This window comes from Lathyrus oleraceus, chromosome 6 (assembly GCF_024323335.1).
Source record: "Lathyrus oleraceus cultivar Zhongwan6 chromosome 6, CAAS_Psat_ZW6_1.0, whole genome shotgun sequence".
In the NCBI taxonomy this organism is placed as follows: Eukaryota; Viridiplantae; Streptophyta; class Magnoliopsida; order Fabales; family Fabaceae; genus Lathyrus; species Lathyrus oleraceus.
This window is the reverse complement of record NC_066584.1, coordinates 7,500,504-7,518,796: the sequence shown is the minus strand read 5'-3', so window position 1 is coordinate 7,518,796 and position 18,293 is coordinate 7,500,504. Positions and strand designations below refer to the sequence as shown.

Here is an 18,293-nt window from a genome sequence, read left to right as displayed (position 1 = left end):
AGACAAAGGATAGTTTTCTAAATGAATTTGATATGGACCCCATTTTAGATAAGCTTTTCGTATTACATCCACTTGATTTGGCGGATATTGCCAAATCGGAGGACGCTTTCCAGGATCGCGTTCCAAAGAATTTTCAAAACCATGATGCTCTTCAATTGTTGGATTCTCAAGAACTGTTTCAGATTCGGATGTCGGGATTATAATTTCTTCATCTCTCTCTTCTCTTTCAATTTCACATGCTTTCATTTTGAAAAAAGAATCAATTTTTCTATTATTCATCTTTACTCTTCCTATAATATCATATCAGATCCAAAAATTAATTTAGAGAACATAAAAATTAAAAGAGAAAAAAATTAATAAACTTAATTAATCAACTTTAATCCGTTTTCAAATACCGGTAACTTCACTATTAGAAATTAGTAGCAACAATGATTAAATAAACCTTATTACAGTGTATAACTATATTTGTAAATTACAGTGTTATGAATTGGCTTAATAAACCTCATATAGATTATTTTAACACATCAAGAAAGAAGAACCCTAAAAATCTCAAAAACACAAATCAAACAATCACTTTAATTTTTTACTTTTTATAAAAGAAGAATGAATAAAGTTTTTTACCTGTTAGATGCCGATCACTTTAATCTGTTCCGGTTCCGGTGCCGGTAGCAAACCCATATGAGAAAGAAAGGAAAGGTAGGAGCTTTTTACCTTATCTGTATTTTAACCTAACTTTGAATGAAAAATAAAAAATAAAAATTAATTTTAATTTAAAATAAGGATGTTTTAATAATTTAATATATATGAATTAAAAAAAAAAAGTTGAGGGGTGGCCGTGGCCTTCCCACGTCCCCCCTCAGTTCCGCCACTGATTGTAATCTTTAATGCAACCCTGATTAGCTTTTTCTTTGAAATTTGGAAAACTAGGAGCCTTTTTAGATTTGAAGGTAGAAATGTCATTTGGAAATCGTGTGTTGCCTCCATATCTGCTCTTGCCAGTTTTATTGAAAACCAAACCAACAAAGCTTCTAATTCTTCCATTGAGAATTTTTGCATTCTTAAGAAACTTGATATCTCTTTATTCACCCTCGTAAGGTTAAGAAGACAATCAATATCCTCTAGTAGCCTCCTAATAGGGGTTGGATCAAATGCAACATCGACGACTTTGCTTTAGGAGTTTCCTATCTTTGTTCTTATGGGAAATTTTTTAGAAATGAGGTTGCTAATCACATGTGAAGCTTTGCTATTTTTTGGGTGTTGATAATGCTTTGTTTGTGGAGCTCTCTGCAGCTATGACAATAGTTGAACAAGTTAGAGAGTATAAGTGGGATAATCTTTGGATCGTATCCGATTCTACAACAGTAGTGAAAGCGTTTACCAACATTAACATTGTTTCTTTGAAGATAAGAACTAAATGGTTGAATTGTGTACCTATTAGTCTTGACCTGAATTCTTTGATTATTCATATTTCTAAGGAAGTCAATTATTATGCGAATTCGTTAGCTACAATTGGTTTACAATTAGTAGAATTTTATGTATAGTAATGTATAATTTTTTTATTAGACAAACTTAGCTCCACAGAACTTAGAATCACTTCTTAAAAGAGTTTTGACTTGATCCCCATTTCTTATTATTTGTCTTTCAATATATTAGTTCTTCTTTTGGTTTAAAAAAACCTATAATTCAAACTTATAGTAAATGAATGAGATAATATATTAGTTAATTCCTTCATGATACTTGTCTTCGTTCTCTCTCCTATCTTAGCGCATTACAAGGAAGTAAGAAATCTTCAAATATTTATACACCTAACCCCGTTTCCTCCGCCCTCAACGTAATCAATATATATAAAATTCATTTATTTCATTTTATAAACTTCTGGTTTTCACTTTCACGTAGAAACTTTTTGTCCTTTATACCCTCTCTCTCTCTCTTTCATAGAACAAGAGAGAAAGAAAAAGAACAAGAAGAAGGTGTGTGTGTGAACAAGGAGGACCCCACACACACCTTGTATTGTTTTTCCTCTCTTTCAAATCTCCTCCTAAATCAAATTAATAATGAAAATAATTATTTACTACTTTTCTTCAAATTGAATTTGACTTTATAATCGCGTGCACTTCTACTTTTCCCTCTTTTTCTGCAATTGTCAATCATCTACGAGTCGTTGCGTTCTTACTCCTTTTTGAATCATTCTTCAATTCTTCAATTCACTCTCTCGCTGCTTCAACAGGTTGGTTATTTCATAATTCAAGCTTAATTTGTGTATAAACCTGCAAAACCCTCTTTTCGTGATGATGAAATTGGATGATTTTTTTTTACTGTGGTGTTCATGTTGAATTTGCAGGAAGGAACTGTTATTGAATATATATAGTTTGATTTTTCTTCTATGAACCTATAGATATTTGATTATGGGTTGGCTTAGTAGAATTTTTAAAGGCTCTGAACATAGGGTTTCGGAAGGGCATTACTATAAAGATGATTCTGGTTATTACCTGCCATCAACTTCAGGGGTAATGAAATGGTTAATGCAATTTTTAATGCTTTGGATTTTAGAAAATGTTTGTTTCTTATGTTTTGATAGGGGTTTGAATGTAGGATGTTTGGACTGAGAATGAGAATGAAGATATGGATCGCGCTATTGCGTTGTCGCTTGCAGAAGAAAATCACAAAGTGAAAAATGTAAATGGTGAGTGAGACTAGATAGCTAGCGACCAAAGGATCATGTTTATTGCATTGCTTTGAATCTTCTTTACCCATTATTACCGTGTTTGGAGTTATTATAAATTTGAATTGATTCGATATGAACTATAATTAATGCCTAATTTGTTATTTTTTACTATGGGAATTGTGATATATTGCTGATTTCTGCCTATATTACCGGCAGTCTTGGCTATATCATATATGTCTTAAGATGAAAAATAGTGCTGTTCTGTATTTATGAATATTTCTGTTTATCTTGTTATAGACCACAAGTCACAATTAGAAGAAGATGAACAACTTGCCAGAGCAATAGAAGAAAGCCTAAATTTGGAGTCACCTCCCAAACACGGAAATGATAACAATACTTATCAACCAATTCAGTATTTCCCGATGGGGTACAGGTATGGGTTAGATGATCACAATGTGCATTTCGATTCTCACTTATTTGTGCTGGTCCTGTTGACCTACTTGTTAACTGTTAATCTTATGATCAAGGATATTTTTTGTAGGAAGGGGCTGATGTAACTAAACTAGATGTAACTTTTTAGTTTTAAACGGCTAGAATTTAGTCTAGATCGTTCTTCATCCTTTTTATTCTTTTCAAATACCTTGTACCAAACATTAGCTGAATGAACACTGCTGCAGTAAAACTAATTTACGGTTGTTAAAATATATGTATAGACTATTAATTCACATAATCAGAAAAGGTGTGGTTGTTATTATTGTTCTTGTAGACTCTTGATCATTATTAGATGAATTTATGAACAGATAAATAACCACGTGGTCCGATGAATTAAAGTTCCACATCCAAAGAAGGGATAATTTTTGTATCATGTACATCATGTTCAATGCTCATAAACAAAGGGATCTTCCCAGTATTTTTCTATTTGTTTTCAATTGATGAAGAAATTACTCTCTTCTTTCAGTTTGTTATTACATTAGAATATCAACAACATTTAATGCAGACACAATTGTAGATACCTAATCTAATTGTTTACATTATAGGATATGTGCTGGCTGCAATACTGAGATTGGTTATGGGCGATATCTAAATTGCTTGGGTGCATTCTGGCATCCTGAATGCTTCCGCTGCCGTGCTTGCAACCTACCAATCTCTGATTATGAGGTACAGGAAGTCACATTGCTCATTTTAATGGTTTCATTTTCATAATGAGTGTTTATTCTGTACTTAGGGTTTTATTGGTTTTAAATGTACATATCTTTGCTTTTGTAGTTTTCCACGTCTGGAAATTACCCTTACCATAAAGCATGCTATAAGGAAAGCTACCATCCAAAATGTGATGTCTGCAAGCACTTCGTAAGTATTTCACATTAAACAAGTTTTGCATTCTTGCTTATTATACTTACCATAAATTTTCTTTTCCCTTTACTATTTTTCATCTTTTTTTTTTCATGTCATACTTTTTCTTAAGGAGTGTCTTTGTGAGTAATGGCCGCGTTTAAACGCGTCAAATGGTATCTATATTGTAGTAGTGCTTGATTGTTAAATACTTGGTCATAGTATTTATTATAAAATGATAAGCGAGTGTCACATTATGTGTTAGTTTGTCTAATCACTAATTAGGATATGGAAGCTGTATCATCAAAGTTTGTGGTTCATGTTCTTGGTGATGTCTCCTCTCTCAATTCTTTCCCGATGTTGTTAAATAGCGGCTGTAGCGGTGCTATAGTGCTATACTGTAGCAGAATTTGAACAAATCGCCACTGTTCTGCAATACGTTATTTGGTATAAAACATTGTCAAATAGCGGTACTATTGCAATGTTGTGCAGTGAAATTTAATTAAACCGCTTTGACACCACAAATGATCGCGACTCTAGTAGAAGGTGCTAACGGCATCACCCTGATTCTTCGAACTTGTGGATATTATCTGAATAGTTCATGATGTTTATAACTTTTCATATGTTACAACTTACGATTAAATAAAGGTGTGCTCATTAGTTTTCACTTTGACTTCAGCTTTATATCTCATGGCCTGTTGCTGTTAATTTTTGGTAATATATATCTTTTTGACAGATTCCAACAAACCCTGCTGGTCTTATTGAATATAGGGCACACCCATTCTGGAACCAGCATTATTGCCCTTCACATGAACATGATAATACTCCTCGCTGTTGTAGTTGTGAGCGAATGGAGGTCAGTCCAACTTAGTATTTTTTATATGATCAAATATTAATCACAGGCTTGCATAGGGAAAAGTGGATGAAATTGTATGGTGCAAAGTACAAAAGAATGTAATGACAAAATTCTGTCTTTACATGCAGCCACAAGGGACAGGATATATTGCCCTTAAGGATGGAAGGAAGCTCTGCTTAGAGTGTCTTGATTCTGCCATCATGGATACTAATGAATGCCAGCCCCTTCATGCTGATATACTAAAGTTCTATGAAAGCATAAATATGAAACTGGATCAGCAAGTTCCTCTACTGTTGGTTGAAAGACAAGCACTAAACGAAGCAAGGGAGGGAGAGAAGAATGTGAGTGAAACCACATTTAACTTGTTTGGAGTAAATATAATTGATAATTTGATTATGGCCAGTTGTTACGAGGAACTATTTTTGTGAGTTTCATTTTTGTTATTGATAACTTTTGACATGTTAATTACATAATCTATCTACTAAATGATTCAATTTGACATGCACACATGATTTTAGAAATTTAAGACAAAATGGATACAAACAAATACGTTCAGATATAAAAGCCTAACCTCTGCAATAACTTATTCACAATTAAGCAAAGTGCATTTTCTCAATCTTATCTTTCTCTTTATCTTTGCAGGGCCACTATCACATGCCTGAGACCAGAGGACTCTGCCTCTCTGAGGAACTCAGCACTGTAAGATTTCCTGTTATGTTCTGCTAACATATATATAGTGTGATGACTATTTTAATACAATAGTAAGACAAGTAAATCTTGATCACATAACCATAAATGCTCGACCAAAGTTTAAAACTACTTAATGGACATGGGGTTTATGTGACACAAAAGTACTCCTCAAGCCAAAGGAAATTTTTTATCAGACAGCGGTAAGATCTACAATGTTGTACGGGACAAAATGATGGGCGGTTAAGAACCAACATGAGAATAAAGTAAGTGTAGCAGAGACGGGGATGTTGCTTTGGATATGTAGTAGTAAAACTAGGCGGTTAAGAACCAACACGAGAATAAAGTAAGTGTAGTAGAGATGAAGATGTTGCGTTGGATGTGTGTGGTAGTAAAACTAGGCGGGGATAAGATTAGAAATGACAATATTAGAAAGAGTGTCGAGGTAGAACCTATAGTAGAAAAGATTGTAGAGAATATGCTTAGGTGGCTTGGGCATGTAGAGAAAAGACTCGTAGGTTCCGTTGTAAGGAGAGTAGATCAGATGAAGAGGAGTCAAACAATTAGAGGTAGAGGAAAATCTATAAAACCTATAAGAGAAACTATTAAGAAAGATTTTGAGATTAACGAATTGGATAGAAACATGATATTATATGGAACATTATGGCGGAATTTGATCCATGTAGCCAACCTCACTTAGTGGGATAAGACTTGTTTGTTGTTGTTGTAATCTTGATATAATTTTCAAGATGAATTCTTCTCACTTTCTTATATATCTCACATGATATAACTCTTGTGTACACATATACTCATACTACATACCCATATAATACCAATGGTTAGCTATATATTTATGCTACATTGCTTTTAAACTTGATCAGATTTCTAGACGGCCTAGACTTGGGACAGGAAATAAAGCAATGGACATGAGAGCACAGCCATACAAACTGAGTTCACGCTGTGATGTTACAGCAATTCTCATTCTATATGGTCTTCCAAGGTAATAATTAATGTTTTTGTTGGTTTTACCACTTGTATAACAAGCACAGACAAATCCAAAAAGAGATGGAAAAAATTCCTACAGGATGAAAATACCTGCTAGCAACAGGCCAACAGCACACAGAATCATAAAATTTAGCTTATATGTATTTGCTTAGGCTATTTTACCCAGATAACATTTTACGTTGGGCAGAGGCAGTGTTTTACTTGGTAAAAACAATTTATATCTGCTTACTTAATATGAAAATTACATGGCTGAATAAACACAAAGGTGCTAAAAGCTGCAAAACTGTAACTTGCATTCGCCGCCCCCCTTAGTATTCACAGAGTTTAGCTTTTGTAAATGAGTTCATGAAAGAACCTGTGTTCTTTTGCAGTTAAGAAAGGAAGTTGATATTATATTATGTAACAACTCTTCCTTATTAAGAAAGATTCTCTTGGGTATATTTGCGAGAAGTTTTTTTTTTCTTATTCTTATCTAATCACATCAGCATCGTTGTTTCCGTGTTTCCCTCGGGTGAATCATTTTATGCATGTATGCAATTTTGCTTTTTTGTCATAGGTTACTTACCGGATCAATTCTTGCACATGAGATGATGCATGCATGGCTGCGGCTAACAGGTACAATTTGTTTGTCGGTTTCATTTTATTGTTATTTTTCTACAAAGCCGTTGCAGTTTTGGGGTGCGCATTTTCTTGGTTACAACACGTGAACGATCTATTCATTTTAATACTTGAGAAAACCCATTTTATTTCGTTGGGCTTGTCTCAATTTTATGCCAACTGCTGTATATATGAAGGTTTTCGGACTCTTAGTCAAGATGTTGAAGAAGGTATCTGTCAGGTTTTGGCTCACATGTGGTTGGAGTCTGAGCTTTCTTCTGCATCAGGAAGCAATGTTGTCTCATCCTCATCCTCATCTGCATCATATACATCTAAGAAAGGTAAAAGACCTCCTTTTGAGAGGAAGCTTGGGGAGTTCTTCAAGCACCAGATTGAATCAGACATTTCCCCGGTTTATGGAGATGGATTTAGGGCAGGTCAAAAAGCAGTTCGCAAGTATGGCCTACAGAGGACCCTTCACCATATCAAGATGGCGGGGAGTTTCCCATTTTAAGTATAGATATCTCTCATTTAACCTATTGTTTCTCATTCTTTTTATAGATAAAGCCTGGCCTGTTGTTATTGAAAACGGCAGCTAAGGTACTTTGGCATTAGCATTGACGCAGTGCTGATTTTTTTGAACTTGTAATTAATTGATACCTTTGCTCATGTATTGATTACATTCATATGATTTTTTAAATATATTTTAATCACACGGTTAATTATTTGTATAACCACCTCCCAACCTCTCTGCAAATGCCCAAAAATAAGAGAAAAAACTACAATACTTTGTTAGCATATTGATTCTGTTTTTCACAGGGAATTGGAGCTTATATGCTCCTATGACATGAAGTTTATGCCTCTCAGCTAGTTTTTTGTTTCGGGACATCCTTAACTTTTTATTCATATTATAGCAATAATCGAAAAACAGGATGTCATTTTAGAAAAAAAAGTACTGATTGGTATAAACAAATGCAGAGTAAGAAAACTTATGTATTAAAAGACATTGCTACTCTGTCAACCTCAAATAGGATTGTCTCTCGTAGGAGGATAGTTGTGAATTTCATCCAAAACAAAGAACAATGATAATGGTGTATAAAATATGTATAATATATACAAATTAACTGCAAAAGCAACACTTTATCAACAAAAAAAAACTGCAAAAGCAACATATCAGTTAGTCGAAGCTCTATCATTTCACCGCTCCATGCTTAGGCTTTTGATAATGGACGATATACTTTGTTGCATATCATTTGCCTGTATTTTCAATAAGCTGGAGACTACCTCTTCAATGTTTGGTCTGCTTTCTGCTTCTTGGATCAAACAGGTTAGACCCAATTTAACTAGCTGCAGTGCACTTGCTTTCCTACAGCTTTCGACGAGGCAAGGATCAATGAACAAACTCACTTTCTCTTCTTCATTCTCTTTGCCAATTATACTTTCTATGATTTCATAAAGCATTACTTCTCTTCCATCTTGTAGGGTTATAGAATCTTTGCCAGTGATCAGTTCCAACAGCACCACTCCAAAGGCATAGACATCCATTTTGGTACTGACTATCCCTGCTTCCAGATACTCGGGAGCTAAATAACCGGCCGATCCTACAACATGTGATGTGGGACAATCAGAAGTAACCATCCTCTCTGATTCTTCAACAAGAGCAAATTTTGCTATCTTGGCCCTTAAATCTTTGTTTAGTAGAATGTTTCCACTGTTTATGTCCTTGTGTACATAGCAAGGCTCTGTGAAGTTGTGAAGATATTGAAGTCCATTGGCAATATCCACAGCAATCTGTATCCTCCTTCCCCAACTTTGGTGCTCAATGGAACTATTCTTGCTAAGCCATTCCCTTAAAGATCCATTTTCCATGTATTCATAAACAAGATAGATGCAAGATTTGTTTTCACAGTAACCCTGAAGCTTTATCAGGTTGAAATGATTGATCCTTTTCAGCAAATTGACCTCTTTAGAAACATCCCCTCTCATTCTTTTAACAGCCAACACTTCCTTACCATTGTTGAACACACCGCGAAATAAAGAACCTTTGATTCTATTCTTTGAACTAAAATTCTCAGTTGCCTCTTTTATTTCCTCAAACCTATACACTTTGGAGAGATGTTCAATGATCGCTATCTCCTCACGGATCACTTCTGAAAACACCCCCGTTTTTTTCTTACCTCGCGCACGTCGCTTAAACAACCCTGCTGCTCTCTTTCTTAGCAAAAACAGAATCAGCACAAACAAGAAGACACACAGAACTGGCACCGAGGTGGTTAAAGCAATGTGGAGTGTTTTTCTCGTTGACTTGCACTTTTTAAAGCTGCAACCACCAGGAGTTGGTGGATCATTGGCAACTATGGTTGTTGGACTCCTTGGTTCACTTGGAAAAGGAATCAGAACAGTTGTGAATGGATAAAGTACTTGAGTCTGTGTGGAAAAACCATTAGCATCAACTAGATTACCTTCTGTTACATTGAACCTTGTAGCAATATTTGAAATGTTATCCCCCCAGGTTACTGAGTATGTGAGTAAATACTTGGTGCCATTTGTTTTCTGATGATACGTTGGACAAGCGCATCGAAGCGGAACCTGTAACTCCATTCTTGGATACAAATCAAGTTCCCCGTATGGATTCACACGCATCAGAGAATCACACGTTGTCAAACCCTGGAACGTGTCGTTTGCTACTATGAAATATGTCGGGTGTGGACCCAATATATATTTGGTTTCAGCTTGATAATAATCATTGGTTAAACAAGAACAGTTCACAGGAACAATAACCTCTTTGCCAGGTGGGAAAACTGTGAGCAAAGTGGCGCCATTGACTCGGGCGAGCTCTTTCGGGTTTGATGACGTGAGGTTGGAAATCGAGTTGACGGAGTTATAAGGAGGTTTGGTTCTGAAGCTCAGAAAAGCCATGCATGATTTGTTGAAGCCATTGCAGGTGTAAAGAAACGCGGGCGAAGGTCCCGTATCATCGCTGTTCTTGCAGGTGAATATCGAATTTCCTGAGTAATTCTGTTGTGCATTGGTTTTCAATGAAAGAAAAACACTTAGTATGAAGAAAATGAAGTTAAGCACAACATGATTCATGGCGAAGTTATTTTTCTTCATGAAAATGAAAATTAAGTAGTGACTATATCAGAGAATAATGTATCAAAACATTAACCTAAGCACTAATATATCAGAATAACGTGTGAGAAGTTAAAAAGACATAGTCTAAATCATTATATTATATTATGCTGTTCATTATATAGGCCCACAGATTCTAGTATCTTGGTCTGTTACTTGTGTTATGTAGATGGATTACATAATTGGATTTTTTATATATTCAAATTTAATTGACCAAGTTTTGGGTTTACGTCATAGATGAAGAATATTCTGGAAATTCTTTTCATATAGAGAATGTGTGTATTAAAATATGCAGCCACTTGAATCTGGTAACGAAGGAAATTAGTGTTATCATATTTTTGTTCACATTAGGTCTTACCTTACTGATTGGATCATGTTGTATTTTATTCGAGACCTGATGATTAATCGATTATTATATCATATACTATGATTAAGCTGCTAAGCTGCTGCTTTCTACTGCCTGCTTCTACTGTCATGATATAATCCGGCTTTTCTTTGCCTTTTTTGGTTGTTGGAAAAGATAATATGTATAGTATATAAATCTGAATTACGAAGCTTGATATAATTGATTAAGTTTGAAGTTTAAATGATAAAAATATGAAATCAAATAAGTCAATAGCATTGAAGTATACGTTATTAGACCCAATCAAAATTATAACTTAAAAGTTTGTTAGTCTGTTATTGTTAGTGTTAAGAGTCTCATATTAGATAATATATGACTCTTATACCATATTAAGAAATGTGGTTGAGCCTAACTCAACCCTACAAAATCGGTTGATAGAGTGAGGACTGTCCCCACTTATAAACTCATGTTCAACCGATTTTGACCGGTTTTGTAGGGTTGAGTTATACCCAATCATATTTCTTAATATGGTATCAAGAGCCTCATTTAAGATTCGATGGGCCACTTATTATGATTTCTGCTATCGGATCACCCACCATTCATTTCTACGCTCCAGTTGTCTAGTCATGAGCGTGAGGGGTGTGTCAAGAGTCCCACATCGAATTTTATAAGTGGAGGCAGTCCTCACTCTACCAACCGATTTTGTAGGGTTGAGTTAGGTCCAACCACATTTTTTAACATCGTATTAAGAACCTCTTTTAAGATCCAATGCATCACCTACTATGATTTCCGCTATCGGGCTACCCACAATTTATTTTCACGCTTCAATTGTTAAGTCCTAGGCATGAGAGTGTGTGTTAAGAATCCCACATTGAATAATATATGACTTAAACATGTGTTTATAAGTGGTGCAGTTCTCACTCTACCAACAGATAATTGAATTATACCCAATTAAATTTCTTAAGTTTGAGTTGTTAGTAAATTTTGATCTTATAAATTTTGAACACAATATTTATAATTTTTAAAACCTGATTTGATCCAAAAATAAACATGTATATTATCTGGTCACTATTTTATATATATATATATATATATATATATATATATATATATATATATATATAAAAAAGTAAATCTATAAAGTAATACAAACGGATGATGACGATGAATCGACGGTGTAAAATTTTTTACACTAATAATGTATAGTAATTAATCTCTCTCTATATTCAATAAATATAAAATTAAATTTTGCTTATAATAATATTCTTAAAACTTGCATTTACAACAATTTAGCCGACAACCCAAGCTAATATTAAATTTAACATATGTATAAATCATGTGTGTTATCGACAACCCAAGCTAATATTAAATTTAACATATGTATAAATCATGTGTGTTATCGACAACCCAAGCTAATAGTTTTGAAGTAACATGGTATGAAATAAGTGGTAAATATTTAAGTCTCAATTATTTTTGGTCAATTTCTGACATGCATATAAAATATTTGTTGAGAGGTGTTAACATTTAAATTGAATTTCACTCGAGATATTGATCCCCTAAGTTACTTGCGGTGTAAAATTGCTTTTTCGAGGAGTAAATTTTCATTTAAGGCCACTTTTTTTAAAAAAATAATCTATAAGACGTGTATTAACAAATATAACGGGTGTGAATAACAGAACCCGTTTGTTTCTCCATAAAATGTTTGCATGGTCTACACCATCCCTAAAATGGGAAGTGCTTTTCCATGGTCTACACCATCCCCAAAATGGGAATTGTTTCTCCCACCCTATATGAGGGAGAAGCACCCTACATAAATTCAAAAATACTTTTAAAAATTCAGAAATACATTTTTAGACGTACTATTTTCACATCAAAATATGTCTAAGATAAGACTCACTTTATTTTTCTCCAAAACTTAATCCGAAAATATATCTCTGAATCCAACCAATGAAGAATTTTTTAATTTAATAATTCAGTGACAAATCCAAAAGTATACTTCCGGATTTGTGAAACGGGAATTTAAAAACATGTCACATTTGCATGTCAGTCACGATTTTGAAAGTACATTTTCAAATTTGTCAAACAGGATTTTTAATACGACAATATCTTGCATGTTCTTCTTCCTCATGATCAAACACCTATTTTCTCTAAAAACCCTTAAAAAACATCCTTCCATTCTCAATTAAGTTTTGCACTCCAAAACTTCATACAAAAGTGTATTTTTGAATTAGTTTATAGTACAATTTGAACATATTTTTGAATATATTTATAAGCGGAAAAATTCACCGATTAATTATATGTTTGAACATCATTACTTACTTGTTGAAGAAATGATTTGAGAATAAGGATTGTCGTTCTTGTCACATTGACTCAGAATTTTGAAAGGATAAGTGACTGGGTCTTCCTCTATATCACACACTCCCTCCCTCCCGTTCATAACTCTCAATGGAAACTTAGCCACATAATATATAACCCTAATCCCTACCCATTATGGGGCAAGGGTTAAAGCCCACATTTTTTCTCACACCAATCAGGTTTCAGATACTCAAACTTTAATTAAAAGGACCACTTAACCAATAAAGAAGCATATTTATGCACCCCATAAGAATCGTGATTAACCTGTTTTCACAAAGCAAAATAATAATTGATTGCAACCCATAAAATATCATATAAATCTAACATTCTCCCATTTGGGCAAAATCAATTATTGATTTTAATTTTTAAAAAACATGTATCTGAAAGCGAATCTTGGATCAATGACTAATTTCTTAAAACGTGACTGCATTTTAAGAAAATGCATGATTCGATGTGTACTATCTGAATATGACTCCGGCTAACAAAAGTCAAACAATATCAAATCATAACGATTATTATATTTTTCATTGACATATAACCTTCCATGGTTATAAATACTATGGACTTCGTCAACTAGTCATCAATGTGGAATAAGGCAAGAGAGTAACATGTCAATGTGATCCAATAGACAAAATGTTATTTTCTTTTTCAGACCTTGATACTTTCTCTCAAATTCCTTAAAGCCAAAGAAATTGCATGATTTTACAAAAGATAATGCCCCGGTTCCAATATAGCGTCGACCCCCGACATAGTGGTCTTGACAACACCGAGCTCAAAATCATACAGGAACTTCAATATGACATCGACCACCGGTGTAATAGCCCATAAGATGTCGAGCTCAAAATTATAATCATGCCTCGAACTCCAAACTAGTGTCGACCACAGGCACTATGGTCCTAATGACACTGAGTCCCAATTGACATATAAATAAACACTGATAAATAATAATAATAATAATAATAATAATAACCATTACATTATCAATTGTTCAAAACAGAAAATACTTGACAACCCAATACTTAAAGTGTTCAAATAAAATACAACGTGATAAGAAAATGACATAAAGAATAAACTCACACTAACCAAGTACATCGAAAGAACTCACAATGCCTGTGTTGTCAACATGGTTTTTAAACACAATGGGTCTAAGTCCATTGATTAAGGGATCAACGAACATAAAATCAGTACCAATATACTCAATAATAATATCTTTTTTCTTTACAAGATCTTTAACTGTTAAATACTTCAATTTCCAAATACTTAGAACTGCTAAAAGTTTTATTATTCATAGAGTAGAATACAACTGCATTGTTATCAGCGTAAAGTTTTAGTGGCCTAGCAATGGAATCAACAATATGAAGTACAGTTACTAAATTTATCAACCAAACAACATGAGTGACAATAGCATAACAAGCAATAAACTCTGCCTGCATAGTAGAAGAGGCAACCCGAGTTTGCTTTTTTACTATTCCAGGATATCGCACCTCCAACCAACATAAAAATGTAATCAGAAGTAGATTTCCTATCATCAACACACCCACAAGATCAGAGTCAGTATACCCAACTATTTCCAAATTGTCAACTCTCCTAAAAACAAACATATACTCTTTAGTTCTCTGCAAATATCTCATCACTTTCTTAGCAGCAACCCAATGATCATTCACATGATTAGACTGGTATCGTCCCAAGACACCAACTATGAAAGCAATGTCAGGCCTAATGCATACTTGAGCATACATCAAACTGCCCAATGCACTGTCAAAGGGTTTTCCCTTCATTTTTGTCCGCTCAATCTCATTTTTAGGACATTGATCTCTACTGAATATGTCTCCTTTAGTAACTGGAACATCCTCTGGCTTACAGTTCTTCATATTGAACCTCTCTAAGACTCTATCGATATAAGCCCTTTGGGACAAACCAAGTACACCACGTGATTTATCTCTGTGTCTTTCAATTCCTAGAACATATGATGCTTCACCAAGATCTTTCATATTAAAGAACTTGGTTAACATAAGTTTGGCCTCATGAAGTAGACCAAGATCACTAGAAAAGAAAAATATCATCAACATACATCACAAGAAAGATGAATTTGCTCTCACTGATCTTAAGATATATGCATTGATCAACTTTATTTTCTTCAAGACCCAATGAGTCACCACCTCATCAAATTTCAAGTATCATTGTCTGGAAGCCTATTTTAAACCATAAATAGATATTCTCAATTTACAAACCAAATGTTCATTACCACTTGTCACAAAACCCTTAAGTTGCTGCATGTACACCTCCTCATTAAGGCCATCATTATAAGAAGCAGTCTTAACATCCATATGATGTAATTCCAAGTCAAAATGTGCTACGAGGGCCATAACGATTCTAAAAGAGTCTTTAGTGGAAACAGGAGAAAAAGTTTCATTAAAATCAATCCCCTCATTTTGTGTGAAGCCCTTAGCCATAAGTTTTGCCTTAAACCTCTCAATTTTGCCTTTTGAGTCCTTCTTTGTTTTGAATATCCACTTGCAGACAATTGCCTTACAGTTTATTGGTAACTCCACTAGTTCCCAAACATCATTACTTACCATGGATTTCATTTCATCATGCATTGCATCTCTTTGTCCACATGCTAGATTAAGAACAGGTAATAGATTCTAGATAATTTTTAGGATCAATAACAATACCAACATCATAAGCATTCTCACTAACCTCATGTTCTTCATCACTTGAATGATGTGATGCCATCAATTCCTTGTTTACATGATTTTCATTTGAAGATGAACTTATTTCATTATTATCTCATGTTACATATGTTTTCTTTTTCCTTTTGTCTTTCTTGCTCTTGAATTCATTCTTCTTTTCAAGTCTAGGACATTCACTCTTGACATGTCCTATTTTTCCACATTAAAATCATGTAACCTTTCTTATCAGTGATTATTTCTAAATGATCTCGTTTTTCCTTTCTTTTCTTAAGAAATTTTCAAACTTCTTGACTAGAGAGTCATCTTCATCACTAGTGGACTCATCATCTTCATTGCTATCATGATTTTTTAACTCTAGTCTTTAAGGTAATACTTTTTGAATTCTTTCTTTCATCTTCACACCTTTCTAGTTTTTCAAGTTCTATCTTATGTCCTTGAAGTTTATCGAACAACGTTGCAGAAGACAAATTTGAAAGACTTTTCTTTTCCGAAATAGCTGTTACCTTTGGTTTCCAAGATTTTGTCAAAGATTTAAGCACTTTTAGATTTAATTCATTATTTGTAAAAGTTTTACCTAGAGCCATCAAATGATTTGCTAAGTGACTAAATCTTTTTTTTAAATCAAGAATATTTTCATGGGGATGCATTCTAAAATTTTCATATTCTTGTGATAAAGTGTTTAGTTTAGATCTTTTACCTCTACGGTTCCTTCATGAGTGACTTCTAATGTATCACATATTTCTTTCGTTGTTTTGCATTGAGAGACATGAAAGAAATCACTACTATAAGATACATTTTTCGTAACACCATATTACAACAACCTTTCTGTTAATCGCGGTAATAACTCTTTTTGGATTGTACTAAAAGAAATTTCACTACAGTCATAATTAACAATCGTAATAAAATGTACCTAGAGTGAAAGAGTCTGAATCCCAGCACTTGGGACGGTCTTGAGCCAGGGCAACCAAACTCATGACCCAGAGCCTCAAAAAATTGAGGGCCTCAAATCAAAAAAAGAGTTAAAAAGTTATAATAAATAATAAATAATAAATCCATTATTTGCTATAAATATAATACTTTGTAGCGGTAACATGCGTGATTTTTGAATATTATGATTGTGGGTTCAAGTTATAGTAGTTTTTACAATTTCAAATTTTTATTTTACTAAAAAGGCTACTTGGACTAATATGCATTCTATAGACCTTTTCAATTTTTTAAAAATAAACATTCAATAATATATGTAAATTATATTTAATTTATATTTAAGAAAAATCATCATATAATAGATTCATTTATTATTAAATTTATATGATAAAATATAATACATTATTATTTATGTCTAGTTCTATTACTTTATATTTTATTTCATAATAATAAATTAAAACTTAAGAAATTTAATATTATTTTTTATTAAGACAACATAATTAAATAAATAACAAATTAAATTATTAAAATTAAATTTTTTTAAACAACTTAATCAGAGTTAATCTAATTTGATGTAGTATTTATAAGATTTTATAATTTGTTTAACTAGTTTAACTTTCCTTATGCTTATATATCAATTTTAATAAAATCTTGAAACTCTTACTGTTATGTTTTAAAATTTTGAGGCTATATCGAAATACTTATATCTATTTTTTTATTTTAATGTTGTTTATAATTTAAATATAAAAAATATTTTAAATTTATTTTCTTTATATTAGAAACCAATTTTTAAAAAAAATTCAAACATAGATTCTGATTTTTTTGAGATGATCCTAGAAAAGAATGAAAGATATATCATCCTAACCATGTATGCTTCATATATTTAGGGCTCGTTTGAATGAGTTTTACTTTTTACTTTTTAAAAATTATTTTAGAAAAGTCTTTTTAAGAAGAGAATAAATAAAAAATTTGTTTCATAATTTAACTTTTCAAAACTATTTTAGAAATGAGAAAATAAAAAATTCATTTGGTAAGCAAATTTTCAAAAATAATTTTAGAGATAAGAAAATAAAAAATCTCTTTGGTAGTCTATTTTTTAAGAACATTTTTATTAACAAATATATATATTGAAAATATTTTTATTATAATTAATAATTAAATTTTAATTTATCGATTTGTGCTAACTACTTTACGTTATTGGGATATCTTACCTCTGACGTTCTTTAACTAAGCCTTAGCACACTCTTGTAGAATGTTTTCTCTGAAAATGTTCAACTGAGTATACTTTGAAAATCTGGATCGGGGTCCTCAATGCCCTTCTCTACTTCCGTCCACGTGGCGCCTATTGTCTTCATGTCTTCCTATAGTGATGCTTCCAAAAACTTTGATTATCTCTTCATATGTGTGACTGCTTCCAACATCTTAAGCTAAGAACTTCTCTTCATAGTTGATATAGGGTTTGACTTGAGTGAGGAGCTCACTCATATTTGTCGGTTCCTTCACCCCAAACTTCTTTCTGAACAAGAAATTCAGCTTCAGTCTCTTCTCGAAGATCCAACACTCTAGTTTATCGTTGAGTCATTCTACTTATACGACTACCTTGATGAATCTATCAATATACTCTGAGAGTGTCTACTTCTTACTCTAATGGATATCACTAAGAACTACCATCGTCTTTCACTAAAATGTTAATATATTGAATAC

General features: G+C 33.0%; 2 protein-coding genes across 4 annotated transcripts; one reads left to right on the top strand and one right to left on the bottom strand.

Annotated features, from left to right (window-relative positions):
• The first annotated feature begins 1,758 nt into the window (after window positions 1-1,758).
• Window positions 1,759-7,876, top strand: LOC127092039 (protein DA1). Of its 3 annotated transcripts, none has more exons than XM_051030815.1 (12): window positions 1,759-2,227; window positions 2,396-2,507; window positions 2,593-2,683; window positions 2,963-3,098; window positions 3,703-3,823; window positions 3,932-4,015; window positions 4,734-4,853; window positions 4,982-5,194; window positions 5,496-5,552; window positions 6,422-6,540; window positions 7,102-7,160; window positions 7,340-7,876. In XM_051030815.1, the coding sequence occupies exons 2-12, from the start codon at window positions 2,406-2,408 to the stop codon at window positions 7,654-7,656; spliced, it is 1,419 nt and encodes a 472-aa protein (XP_050886772.1). In that variant the 5' UTR covers window positions 1,759-2,227; window positions 2,396-2,405; the 3' UTR covers window positions 7,657-7,876. The 3 variants fall into 3 exon arrangements, with proteins under 3 accessions (XP_050886772.1, XP_050886771.1, XP_050886773.1); XM_051030814.1 differs by having other exon boundaries at window positions 1,760-2,227; window positions 2,342-2,507; XM_051030816.1 differs by having other exon boundaries at window positions 1,763-2,227; window positions 2,342-2,507; window positions 7,384-7,681.
• Window positions 7,877-8,339: 463 nt separating this feature from the next.
• On the bottom strand, window positions 8,340-10,339 carry LOC127093630 (lysM domain receptor-like kinase 4). Its single transcript, XM_051032571.1, has one exon. The coding sequence runs from the start codon at window positions 10,233-10,235 to the stop codon at window positions 8,340-8,342; it is 1,896 nt and encodes a 631-aa protein (XP_050888528.1). The 5' UTR covers window positions 10,236-10,339.
• Window positions 10,340-18,293: the final 7,954 nt, after the last annotated feature.